The sequence below is a fragment of the Chaetodon auriga genome, chromosome 11 (assembly GCF_051107435.1).
Source record: "Chaetodon auriga isolate fChaAug3 chromosome 11, fChaAug3.hap1, whole genome shotgun sequence".
Taxonomy (NCBI): domain Eukaryota; kingdom Metazoa; phylum Chordata; class Actinopteri; order Chaetodontiformes; family Chaetodontidae; genus Chaetodon; species Chaetodon auriga.
The window spans coordinates 11,240,837-11,254,239 of record NC_135084.1 but is presented as its reverse complement, the minus strand read 5'-3'; the positions used below and the strand labels follow the sequence as shown (position 1 = coordinate 11,254,239).

The following is a 13,403-nucleotide window of genomic DNA, read 5'->3' as shown; positions in this document are numbered from 1 at the left end:
TCATTTATTGAACATTTTTGTCAAATGTTCAACTTTTTTAAACCTTAAAAATACATTACAACAATTGCGCTTCACATCCATTGCCTTTTGTATGGGTTGGCCAGTACTTAAGTTATGCATGGAATTAGTCAAAACGCCCTCTGCACAAGATAAACAAGCAGACTACCAAGCATAGTCATTTCAAGAGGGACATCCTGCTGCCATTTCCTGCCCTGTCGCTATGTCTCCACTAGGTGGCGACACAGTAGCATAAAATCAACAGCAAGGAGCACGAAACAGTGGTCAGAATTTATACTGCATATTTGAATATAGTTAAGTAATGTAGAAGTGTATGAAACGGGTCAATAGACCAAAACAACCAATGACTACTGGCGAGTTTTAGGCCACTGATATAGATGTACTTATTTGCCTGTTAAAGTTTTAGAGAAGTTTTTGTAAAATATGTATATATTTATTTTTATGTATTCTTTTAATCAGTGTGTGGGGATCTACTTGTGTTTAATCATTTCACCAACTCTTTCTTTGAATTAAATATAACGCAATTCACCAACAGGCAGTCACGCCCAAAATGGCATAACACATTGTCGATACACTTTTGTTTCGTTAGCACGCATTGAATTTTGGAATTTCCGACAGCACTGAAAGGCAACAACAGTTGCGACGAAGTGGGCATGGTGAAGTTGCCTTCACGAGCTGATCTGCGGTCCGTTATTGAAACACCTCCCGGCGAATAAGTCAAACACTAGCTGCAAACAAACCGATTCTGAGTCAGCACTCGCATAAGGCATCGTTCAGGAAGTTAAACTTGTCAGTACTGCGACCAGAACTTGTAGACATAAACAGCGGACCTACGTATAGTTAGAAATATAGAAATTTAGACTTTAGCTTTTCCTGAACTTTTTGCCCGCTAGCCTCTAGCGATGGACAAACTTCGTCGTGTGTTAAGCGGCCAAGAGGAAAATGAAGAGTTGGGTCTCACTGCACAGGTAGCTAACTGACGTTACTGTATGACAGTGTACGCTTGCTAATGCTAATGCTAATGCTAAATGTAAATGGATAAAATGTACTTTAAGGAGTGCAACTGGGATACTTTAATTTCGTGGCGGTGACTCGACGTTACTGTTCATAAACCCGTGATTAATTTCATTAATATGTTTTTATTTTCTCACAGTTTCGGCGGTTAGCAGCTGTTGGTCAACATGTCAGTTAACGTTAGCTCTTGACGTTAGCAAAACAGTTCGACTGTCATGTTTCTGTTAGCTCTGTTTTAGTCCCGTTTAAAACTGTCAGTCGTGTTCTTCTGCCAGCCTTTAATAAACTATATTTGCTTGTTTATTTACACTTTTTACACGCGTTCGCGATGAGGAGGAAACGAGGTAAGATGCTGACTTGAACCTTGTGTTTTTAAATTACGTGGTTGTACCGTTTAACCTGTTGCAAAGTTAAAGTTTCGCTCTGGCACACCAGACCCTCCCGTGGTTGTATACCTGCATTTCTACTGCAGATTCCTCTTTGCATTTTGGTTTTATTGGTTCTTATGCCTAAGTTCTGTGTCTTTAACTTAAACCTGTGCTGTGTGTTTGTGTTTTAAGATAATACTGTCGCTGGGTGTTATTTGCATGGCTCCAGCCTGTGGCTCTGTCTGCAGGTCATTAAGACTGCCTTGTGACATCCTCCCATTGTTCTCACCAGGTCCTTGATGCCAGCTCTCTCAGCTACAGCACCAGGGTGAAATGGTTCGTCATATGCTTTGCTGGAGGCATCCTGTGTTCAATTCTCGTGAGTTTCTCTGCCTTTTATGTCCAACAGGCAGCTTTTATGTTCTGTCTGACTTGAGGAATGCAGAGAAAGCAGAACATACACAACACTGTTAATACTGCTGCAGTTAGCTTTTTTTGTGCTGTTTGGTTTGTAAAACTCTCACATTGTTGACATGGGTCAGCACCACTGCCTCAAAAACAAATCCCTGTTTTTTCCTGCACTTGCAGATGAAAGTGACACATAATTAACAGATAAAGTCGCTCATGTCAGGAAAAAGAGCTGAAAGCTTCATTTTGTAGTGTGTCGTTTGCAGTTCAAATAACAGGAAGTCTTGTAACAGGCAGCACACTGAAGCCACTGCAAAGTGATGATTCACACTGACAAAGACGTGCAGGCCTGGGTGGTTGAAACTCACAGAGATCTCTGTGCATCTGTCAACAAACACTTCATCTTTTTCCTGCGTTCGTACTTTTTAAAACTCACTTACCATTTATCCCAAAGCCACAAGGGTCCCAACACTTCTTTTCTGTAGAAATAAGTAATGTTCAGAGTCTGCTCCTTTTATGAGATGCAGTTCTTAGCTTCGGGTTATTTTGTATGTCCTTACAGCCCCCAATAAATAACAGTGCATAAAGAAAATGCCTCGTGTTTATTGCTTTAAGCTGCAACAGCTACGTTCGTAAGTGTGTTGTCTACATGTCAGGCCCCCACAAACATGATGAAGAGCATACTCCGTTGACACTCAGACTGTGTCACTAGTCTCCCTCACTGAAGGTGATCCATGCCGTGAACATATGGATTATAATAGCATGAGCCAGTGATCCTTATATAAGCTGTCTTGTTTAGGCACCAGGGGGAGCCCATTGTGTTTGAGTGAAACTCCAGGACAGTCCACAGAATTCCTTGTTTTCCTTGTTTTTTTTTCCCATGAAAAAATAACATTGCATGTCAGCCTTCAATCTTATTACAATCCAGGATTCATTTAGCTACTTGCTAAAATGATTATTTTGTCTTTTACACTTAAATTAAAGCATTGTGATGTTATTCTGTGTACCTGACAGAGACTGTGTTGCTGTTTTAACAGGGTTCAGCACTGCTCTTCCTTCCAAACGGAATCAAGCTTTTCGCTGTCTTCTACACACTCGGGAATGTCGCTGCTCTCGCCAGGTAAGACTCTTCTGTTCTTAACAATTTGGCAGATCAGAGAGTATTTAGTATGGCACAGTGCCAGGAATACAACAAATGATGAAACGTCAGGCTCATACACTCTGTAATAACTTTGCCTGGATGGTTGCCATTCACTCATCCTTGGCACAGGTACATATTTCTCTAAGGTTTGCTTCTAAGCTTGATGATAAACAGTGGTGACTACTGGTTCTGCTCCAGGCTACAGGATTATAGCAAAAAGGATTATTTTCATTATTTAAACAGATTAGTATTAGTATAACTAGACATATTATTGTTTCTACAGTTTAAATGAACAGTAAACTGCCTTTACAATCACAGTGTACTTAGTAAACCTAAACATGAAGTCAGCTTCATGAAAAGAAACCTGCAGTTTAAACCTTGGGCAGCAGAGACGGTTAATCACGGCATGCATTAAAAAAATTGGTTTGGCAGGTTTACCTGTGAGTAGGGATTACACAATTTGATGCAAAGGAGCAAACACTCTGATTGCAATAGAGTCAATATTGCACCTATTTATCTTTATTTAATTGTAATTATTATGCAATTGATTCTGCAGCCCTGCTGCTTTATAGTATGTTGTGTAAATGTGGGAAAGATATGGTTAAGGATAAAAACACAATGGTCAGTGCGAGCAGAACATCTGCTGTTTGTCTCTTCCTCAGAGTAGACTCGACATTGATCATATCACTGTTTGCCAGCCTGTTTTCTGTGGGAGAGTATAAAGTAAATATGTCTCCTCTGTATAGAAGTATACAAGATCAATTCCTTCCCAGTGACATGTCCCCATATTTACAATCTGTCATTACAGTACCGCTCACACTGGTGATATACACAAATCCAACTTATAGTTCTGAATATCTTTATGTAACAGTTAAGTAAGATTAGATTTTTATCTTCACTAGACATCAGCAGCCAACTGGATTTTACATATTATGGATTATTTAATCTAGATAATCCAAGGTCTTAATATACTCATGATGCCTTTGACTTCTTTGACAGACAGTGAACCATTGATGAGGGGTGTTTTTTTTTTTCTTCAGACAGGGCAGTCTCTATTTCAGGTATCATATATCAAGAAGGTTTAGATGCGTCAAGAAAGTGGGTCATCTTCTGCTTTCATAGCCCAGGTTACCGATCCAAACCAAGAGAGTGTCATATTCTAGGGATCTCAAACCAGTTTTCATCTTTTATATGACTTTGACTCCAATAGGATTACACAGAGGCCATTGGTTGATTCATTTCACCCACTATAGTGAAAGGTTATGTCAAAATATATTACAGTCATCGACAATCATGATAAATTTCCTTTGGCATGTATTTGTATCACAGCAGGCTTGTGTTGGGTGTCTTTTCTTGTCGTTTTTGTGTCGTAACCAGAAAGAGAATCTATCTTAAAATCAAACTTTAGCTGACGACTTTCACTTATTAATCAAAGTAACGTTTATGGACAGATTCTCAAGACCTTAATTAAAACTGCATTAGTAGCCCATCGGTAATAGCATTAACACTGCTGTCATCCTTCTTGCTAATCAGCGGTAGCAGTGTGTGCGTGGACATCATCAGACATTAGTGTCTCTGTCATACTGAGCAGCTGATAAAAAGCATCCGTCCCTCTCAGCAGACCAGTAGAATGAGCCTGCGTCAACACACTCTACTCTCGTGTCTCATCTAACAGATGTGACGCTACACAGACTCCCTCTACCCACTCAGCTCCTCTGAGCCCAGAGCTGCGTGCCTCGTCAGCGGGGAAAGCCTTTGTCTTGTTACATTTACTGACGTCACACATGCATCATGTAGGAGGTTTTGAATGTGTCATCATAGTGTTGGGCATGAAATATTTACCTGCTATTAATTGCAACATGTAGTGTTGTTTATTGTGGTCACATAATTGTGGCGACACTCAGAGGTGATTTGTTTGTGGTTAGATTTCAAGACTCTTCTGAAATCCAGTGAGACGGTACAGTTTAGAATTTGAATAATCATTTTTGATCCAAATTATTGCTTATACTACTGCTATGTCATGGCCACTCAGATGACGTTTTTACAGCTCATCATTTTCAAAAGCGTTACTAACAAAAAAAACCAAAAAAAAACAATTTTTAGTACATGGTCGAACATTGGTAATTAGCATTAGCACAGCGTCCACTGTGCTAAATAAAAAAAAAGCAGAATGGTCTGGGCTTCTTCTGGACAGAGCAATGAACATACGCCACAGTAATGAATGCTTATGGTTTAATAATTTAAACAGCTGGTCGATGTACGTTTTATTGATGTGCACAAAGTCTAACTTATCTGTTTGTTTTTGGTTCTTTTAAAGCACCTGCTTCCTCATGGGACCACTAAAACAGCTGAAGCGCATGTTTGAACCAACAAGACTGATAGCCACCATTGTGATGCTGGTAAATATTGTGTTTTACTCTTATTTTGGACCTTAAATTGAACCAGATGCTTCACTGGATATATAATACATGTGTTATCTTACATTTACATTGTATCTGCATTCACCAACTCTCAAGGCCATTTTCACTTAAAGGTCCGGTCTTCCTCACCTTGTTATGTTAAAGGATTGCAGATAAAGTCACTTATCTTAACACATTTCAGCTTGTGTTTTCTGTTGGAAGATTGAGTGGCTTTTTTTGGATAGAATATAATAATTCCTATGAAGAACTAAAAGAAGGCATACAAGTTGATAACCATTCCTTTCTTCTTCCACCAGCTCTGCCTCATCTTAACGCTGTGTGCAGTGTTTTGGGTAAGTAGATAATACATCATTTTAAGGCCACTAACTGCCTTTATTGTTTTAGTTACACCTGTCAGAATAACCATTTTGTGTTTTATTTTACAGTGGAATAAAAAAGGGCTGGCTATCATCTTCTGTATTTTGCAGTTTTTGGCAATGACATGGTAAGTGTGAGCTGACAGTCTGAGCCATCTCTCCACTGTAGTGTGGTATGTGGTTTGTAGTATCGTAGTATTCCTTTACTCATCAGTCAGACCCACTCAGATGGAGCCGTCTGTCCCGAACTTTGCTCCAGCTGCTTCGGCTTGCATTAAACGACCGTGGGTTGAGTTAATCACAGTGCTGATGCTTTAAGCTGATTTACTGCTGTTGGCACGTGCCCAGCTGAATCTATAAATGGTTAAACTTGTGCCACCATTGTCACACTGCACATTCGACCACACCAGGATGATTAAAGCCTTGTTAACTATAAAGAGTAAATGTCATACCAACAAAGGGTCACATAATGATCATAAGATGCACATATGATGCAGTAAGTGAACTTTGATCATCATTGACTTGCCCTAGTTTCCCCAAGCAGTCTGCTTGTTGAGCCAGTCATGGTGTAAGGAGACTGGCAGGAAGGTTGCCAGGCATCATTATAGTTCAGTGTATTTTTGGCCTGTAGAGGATGAGGTGGTGCCAGGATCAGTGTGGAACTACTTAGTGACACAGAGACAGACAGGTATTTCCACCTGTGTTGTTTACACACAAGACTGAGTCTCTTCCAGCTGTCTTATGGGTCATGACTGCTGCCAAAGTCACCTGTGAATGATCCAGTGAGAATACATGGCACCCCTGGTTCCTTGGCTAGTTTGATAAGTTCTTTTAAATGATGTGAAATAAAGAACGAAACAATTTTGATGTCTTCCACTAAGTGTGTATAAGGTATAGAATCAATTAGACTAATTCACAAGATTTTATTGCTGTATCCAAAGGGGTTTTTGTCAGTTCAGCTGCTTCACTAGACTTATGTGTCCACTCAGAAATCCTTTTTCTGTTTAGTGTGTAAGCTTTAGTCAACTATGAAGAAATATTCCAAGCATTGATTGCATTTTTCTGCTTCTAAAAAATCTGAGGCTTTGCTGCTTTTCTCAGTTGTGTAACATTGTAAGTGGAATATATTATATTTGGGTTTCAGATTCTTCATCACCTTTTGGCTTTGGGAAATGGATGGATATTTTGTTTTTAAAGACTTAATGAATTGATTCAATGTAAAACCATTAGACTGTGTCGCAGCCCTAGTTATTATAAATTCAGTCTTAAACACGTCTTTCTGAATCCTTCAGATAACTGACTAGCTGACAGAGAAAAGTGCCCCTATAATAATAAGGTCAGCGGGGTTGAGGTCCAAGACAGCAGTGAATAATAAGACCTGTGAGTGATGTGTATGGGCATGTCAGCACTCGTATGTTCATTAATTTGAACATATTTGCACAGCAGTAACAAAAGCCTGTCAGAGTGCTTGGAAACACAAACCCCCATCAACCCAGGAGGAAGGGCGTGGACAGTATCAGTGCACCGCTGAGCAGGGCTGCGTCAGTGTCCTCACTACATTTTTGCACCCACATGTAGTACATTCACTTCCGCCCTGCCTGCGTTCTCAGAGGCATCTCCGTGGCAACCACGAGTCACGCATCGCGAGCTCATTCTCGACAGACTGGGGGGGCATAGTGCACGCCCACGCAGGCACTCAGACGTCTGTGTGAAGGTGGTTCTGCAACAAGACTTCACCACTGACCCACACACACACAGAAGTGGGCAAAGTCCAGTCCTCGGGCTGACTTCGGTGAAGTGACCATATGATACTGAAGCACTGCACACGGACTCTGACTCACTGTAGAGTATGGCAGACAGTGGGAAGTTTAATAACAAAACAGCTCTGATAGCTTTTACTTAACTTACTCACTTTGGGTGCGTCTTTAGTTAAGACATTCAGGACATTCCCTTGGAAAATGAGGACACTACAAGGGTTTCCTGCTCACTGGGGGTCGACTAAGATGCGGTCCTGCACAGGCTTGGGCTGGAGTTAATCATTCAGCTGCTGTAGCAGATTCCTTACATATTTTAAATATATTAGGTGTTTGATCAGGGACTTTTTTTTTCAATTTGCTAAACTTCAGCTGTAATCACTTCCAGCACAAGGTTTCATGTTTTTGTTGTACTTGGTGTTTGGCTACCAATCTGTCCAGAGTCAATGGTGCAAAGATTACAGTGTGTCCCATTCATCCACTTTTAATCTCTTTGACATCACATCATTACGAACCCATGTGTGCAGACAGGGCTCATTAAAGCACACTGTGTCTTCAGTTTTAGTAAAGATCTCTCGTCATCCTGAATGTCTCGTGTGTTTTTCTGTTTCAGGTATAGCATCTCTTACATTCCATTTGCCAGGTAAGACACAATACGATTTACAGTTTGTCTGCGTTGACCTTAAATTGATGTGCATCTGCATCTTCGTTATGTTCATTTGCATGCTTACTAAATACTAAATTTGGTCTATCTGTCAGAGCACACCTGAGAAACCAGGTGCTGTCAAAGGAAACCTTCAATACATTTTCAGCTTCTGTTTCTACAGTGACACTGTACTAACATATACAACAAACCGTAGGGAATACAATGAGTAACCCTTCAACAAAAACATGTTTTTATTTACCCCTAACTACTGTTTGCCTCCACCATATGGCTGTAATCCCCCCCACGAGTAGTGCAGTGTCAAACAAATGGCAGCTTGTTGTTTCACACTCCTCTGTGCTTTCCCCGTGACGTTATTTGCTTTAGCCTATCCATGATATCTAAATGAAATCATTTCTTGTGGAATAATGCTCCTTTAGCAGGATTTACCAAAATATTTCTCCCCTGATGTAGCTTGTGATGAGCTTATGCTAAGCTCTTTAGTGTTAAAGCCCAGTGTAGAATTATGATGAGATCTAGACTGTCCTCTGTAAAAGACGAAGATAAAGATCTCATGGTCATATAATGGTCTTTCTCACAGGTTACTTGTTTTGTCTTCATTGTAGATACAATAATGCACTCTATATTGATACAACATATATCAATATAGCCCCTAATAGCCTTGAAATCATAGTATAGAATTTTTAATTTTAATATATATTTTAAAGCTTTTCATAAGACAGTGAGACAAATCAACAAAAAAAGTCAACAGGTGAACTCAGACGTGCAAGAAAAGAGATTGAAAAAATAAAGAAATACAAGTAACATAGAACAAATAAATAGGAAAGGGCTGTAAACACTGTTTGGATGATAATAAGTGGCCCTGAGTGCTGAAGAGTGTGATGCATTGGATCTTAAACATGGCCCATGATAAGTTAGCTCTGTGAGTTTGTCATCCTCCAGGTGGGCAAGAAATGGGTTCCAGGGTGTTTTTCCCTCTAAATGGGTCTTTTGGCGACAGTCAACCCCACAGTACAGAGTTGTAAATGAAAGAAAACTGCTCCAGTAAAACTCAGATGTTCGCTTCTCAAATTGGCCCATATGGTGCATCACCTCAATGCTTTCCCTAAGCCGAGCATGAGGTGTGATGTTGTTTTGTCAGTCCAGCCGTAAGCAGGGTTATGTCTCATTTGGTGAGGTCTAGAGCACCCATACAGCCCCCCACAGTAAGTGCCTTGTGTATTTGGGCGACCCTATAATCCATCCTGACAGCTGAGAGACGTCCCGTAGCCACCATGACTTCCCCCTCCCCCAACCCAAATGCTGACAACAATGCAAAGCTGAGACAAAGACCTTTTCCCGTGCCTCCCCTCCAAAAACCAAATTCCTATAGAGAAATGCAAATCTGACAGCTAGTTTTTGGGCTCTTAAAGTCCTGGTGAGTACATATTTACTTGTTACTCCTTTTGTTATTTCCCTTTTTTTGCCCAAACATCATTGTCCTCTCTCCTTAAGCTTCTTACTTTAATCCATTTTTCATTTAATTTCGATTTGATCATTTAGCCCTCTATTGTCACGGAGTGGAAGCGTATTTTGATCACAGACCTCTCTCCCTCTGAGTGACACATTAAAACGCATTAGACTGCAGTCTCTTCCTATTCCTGTCTGTGGTCAAACAAACCGTGATACCCGGCCAGCCACAACACCACATGGCCACTGGACTTGATCCTTTAATGTATTTTACCTCGTTGCCTATTATAACCTCTCACGCCAGCAGACCAGGGTGCTAAAACCTGCTGCATGTGCACTTCCCACAGTGCTTTGGGGCTACTGTTGCTCTGATATTTAATCAGAAATGGAGGGAAGTGTCTGAGACTGATCATTTTTTTATGAGGGCTTTAGAGAAGCAAAAATAGCATCAAGCCTCAAGTGAATATTAAAAACAAACCCCCGGCTGTACGGGAGGTGGAGTGTGAGGATTCGGAGCGTTTTCCGTTGATGCATCAGAGGGACGACCACAGCGTTTGTAGGAGCAAGTCTCCTGTCTGCCCACCGACCTCCCCTCCCCCTCTCAGACTGCTCATTATCCCCCCTTCTCCTTTTAACCTTGACGCCTTTCACACCTCCTCCACCAAAATTCGACTGTGGCTGCAGGCGAAGTCTGCATAGCAACACACCGGCAGCAAGAGGAAGCGGCGTGCGAGCGATCTGTGGTAACCATGGTGATCGCTCGTATTGCATCACCCCTCAACACAGGGTACCTGGAGAAAGGGAGCCCCCATCACTCTGAACGTGTGGTGCTTCCCCGCCAAAACACACTCACTTATTCATGACGAGCCCCACCCAAATCATCGCAACAAAGGGTGGAAGTGCTTTTTTTTAGTCACTTTTAATTTTGTACGCGTGACAGAGTTTTGCCTCGGCTGCCTTTGTTTTCCTCCTGGATGATTTTGAATCAACACTTTCTTTCCTTTATCTCACAGTTTGTGGTGCGGGCTTACACCTTTTCACTTCTTGTCGTTTTGTTTTTTCTCTACAGGGATGCTGTGATGAAATGCTTCACAACCTGTCTCAGTTAGGACTCCTTACTCCACAATTTCATTTGAAGACTGGTCCTAAAATGCAAAGTGGCTGTGTAAAATATACATCTGTGTTGTTTGTACACTTTATCTCCAGATTTTTACGATGGCTTTTTCATACTGTGAATTCTCGCTTTTTAAGTTTAGCTGAAGGTCTCTAACTATAATCAGACTATAACACTTTTCTTTTGCTTTTGATGTGAGAGACACGAGTGCCTCTAATGCATAATATATTTAAAGATTTTCTTATATTTTCAGAGGATTTTATACCGTTTAAGTGCAGGGAAATGATTTTGACTTTGCTACACACTTTATTTACAACACAAGTGCCTTTACATTATTGACCAACCGTACATATTTACACCTTAAACTGCGTGAGATTCCATTTTCTTCTGGATTTTTAAATGGTTTTCTGACTTCTTACACGCAAGCATTGTTAAAACACACCGCCTGTCTGCTTTCTGTCTGTGTATGAGGCACTGATGTATAAAGAGGCTCTCAGATATGCTTCCATGTTTATTTATGATTATTTCCCCTTAGGAAATTGAGGCACTGCTTCACTGATGATGCACTGGGGTATATGATATCCTCAGCTCTTTTGAGGTTTGTTCAGCTAAAGAGATGAAAAAAAAACCCCATCTCCTGTCTAGTCTGTTAGTCCTCAACGTGTATTTGAACACACCTGCCCCCCCACCCCCACCCCCACCCCCAGCTCAGCTCATCAAATTACATTAAAATAGCTTCTCTGTGTTAGATTTTATTTCCTGCCAGATGTAACAATGACCCAGTTAATTACGCCTTTCTGAGCATTGTGGTTTTGACGTGACCTAATAACCCAGCATAGCTTGCATCGGGTCCCTATATTGCTCTGGCATGATGGGATAGCCTTTGAGGATGCGGTTGTCATGACAACCTCCTCCGTAAGATGCCTAACCTCAGCCATCCCCCATCTGTGGTGCAGATGTTCACATTATCGTGATGAGGAGGTGGTTTTTTTTTTCCTCTTCTTTGTGGAGGACCTTGGAATGGTAGCCAGTCATGGATCTTTCCCAAGATTTTGTTTTAAATGAAAGAATTATTTTAAAGCTATTATATCTAAATGCGGCATCAATATCCATATATAGAAAGTCCCAGTGCACCCTGTTTCCCTATGTATGAGCTGCAGGATTGGCTGAACGTTTAACAGGCATGCCGCCAGGTTTTCTTTCTGCTTGATGCTTCAAATAACAGCACTTCCTGTTTTGCAGCGGCCGCATAGTTTCATTAGACGCTTGTATAATGTGGTGGTGGATTAGCATGGACCAAATCTCCCCTCAGTACTACTTGTTCAACTAACTTGGCAGAGGCCCAGCAAATCCTTGAGCAATTAATCTTCAGGACAAAATAACTCCATTGAATGGGGAGAGCGTGGTTGTTTTTGTGATCGGTTGTCTTTGCCCGCCATTTTTGGATTACGGAGAAGTTTGAGGATGAAGCCCTGACCCCGGCAATCTGTCCCGAGTCCTCCCAACTGTTTCCTCTTCATTACATCTAATCCATTGTTATGTCAGAGAGAGGGGATCCCACGCCACAACAAGCACTGAAATTAAACAAGTCTGTGCGTCCTCCTCCTCAGCTTAACGATCCAGCTCATCCTCTAAAAATGAGTAAATAACTTGGCCTGTGTTGTCATGGCTAATTTAATTGCCTGTTTTGTTATTGGATGAGTAACTAAGTGGACTGTTGGTCTCAAGTGTTTTTTTTTTTGCTTTTGCTTTTGTTAAAGGATTTCTTTAAATTATTCAGCTACAGAAACAGCTTTAGTGTACAGAAATTCAAACACGATGTCTTGGGCCTCATGTAACACATATTCATCATTTCCTGTTATAAAGCAAGTAAAGTGTACACCATGATGTAAATTATCTCTAAAAGGGTCATTTACTTAAATCCCATGTCTTGTGGAATTCATCACCAGAGCAACTGAATAATAATCGGTTGAATGACTCAATGGCGAATTGATTTCACAGGCAATATCAAATAAACCACAGATTTGCAAGCAAGTATCGATTTCCTCTTACACTCTACACCGAAGGAAACAAAATCACATTGAATTAATTGTGGAACTGTCTGGCTGAAAGTGCAGATAACAGCAGAAAGGAAGAGAAATCAATACTGTAGACTATTTGTGTATCCCCCCAGATGTCTTTCATGGGCTTACATGGCTGAAAGAACAACAATGGGCCATGTACGGACATCAGTTAATTGACATTTGAGACTATATTGACTGACTGAAAGGGTGAAATCACACTGCATTGTGACAGTGACATGTTTCGTCAGGTCAAGGACAGACTGGGTTATCTTTAAGCACCATGGACCAAACCATAGTTTTATGGCCATATCCACTTAACAGGGACAGGGTACAGGACTGCTTTAAGTGAAGAATGTGACTTTCAGGTGTGCATTATGTGTGTTTTTCAGCTTGTTCTGGTCCAAATATATTTACAAGCTGTTTAATCAAGTCACTCATCCTATTAAATGACAAGTGTTAAAGGGCTTTCTTTACCATGTGTTTACATTTTAAGTACATGTGTTTTTGTTTTGTTTTTTTTAAAAAAAAGTGTGTAGACTTAAATGCTGAGTTTGTTGTGCTTCATTTCCAATGAATTTTCCCCTTTAAAGTTACATTTGAATTCTTTGTAATTGGCCAAAAATGAGTCCGATTG

General features: G+C 40.7%; 1 protein-coding gene across 1 annotated transcript; it reads left to right on the top strand.

Moving 5' to 3' along the window:
* The first annotated feature begins 781 nt into the window (after positions 1-781).
* On the top strand, positions 782-13,272 carry sft2d1 (SFT2 domain containing 1). Its single transcript, XM_076742971.1, has 8 exons — positions 782-986; positions 1,693-1,779; positions 2,846-2,928; positions 5,267-5,348; positions 5,666-5,701; positions 5,795-5,853; positions 8,093-8,122; positions 10,662-13,272. Exons 1-8 carry the CDS (start codon positions 921-923, stop codon positions 10,699-10,701), a joined length of 483 nt encoding a protein of 160 aa, XP_076599086.1. The 5' UTR covers positions 782-920; the 3' UTR covers positions 10,702-13,272.
* Positions 13,273-13,403: the final 131 nt, after the last annotated feature.

Bases quoted from the DNA above. Each gene is read 5' to 3' on its own strand.
- sft2d1 (XM_076742971.1), top strand. From the start codon at position 921: ATGGACAAACTTCGTCGTGTGTTAAGCGGCCAAGAGGAAAATGAAGAG. The intron at 987-1,692 runs GTAGCTAACTGA...TGTTCTCACCAG, and splicing joins AGTTGGGTCTCACTGCACAG to GTCCTTGATGCCAGCTCTCT. The intron at 5,349-5,665 runs GTAAATATTGTG...TTCTTCCACCAG, and splicing joins TAGCCACCATTGTGATGCTG to CTCTGCCTCATCTTAACGCT.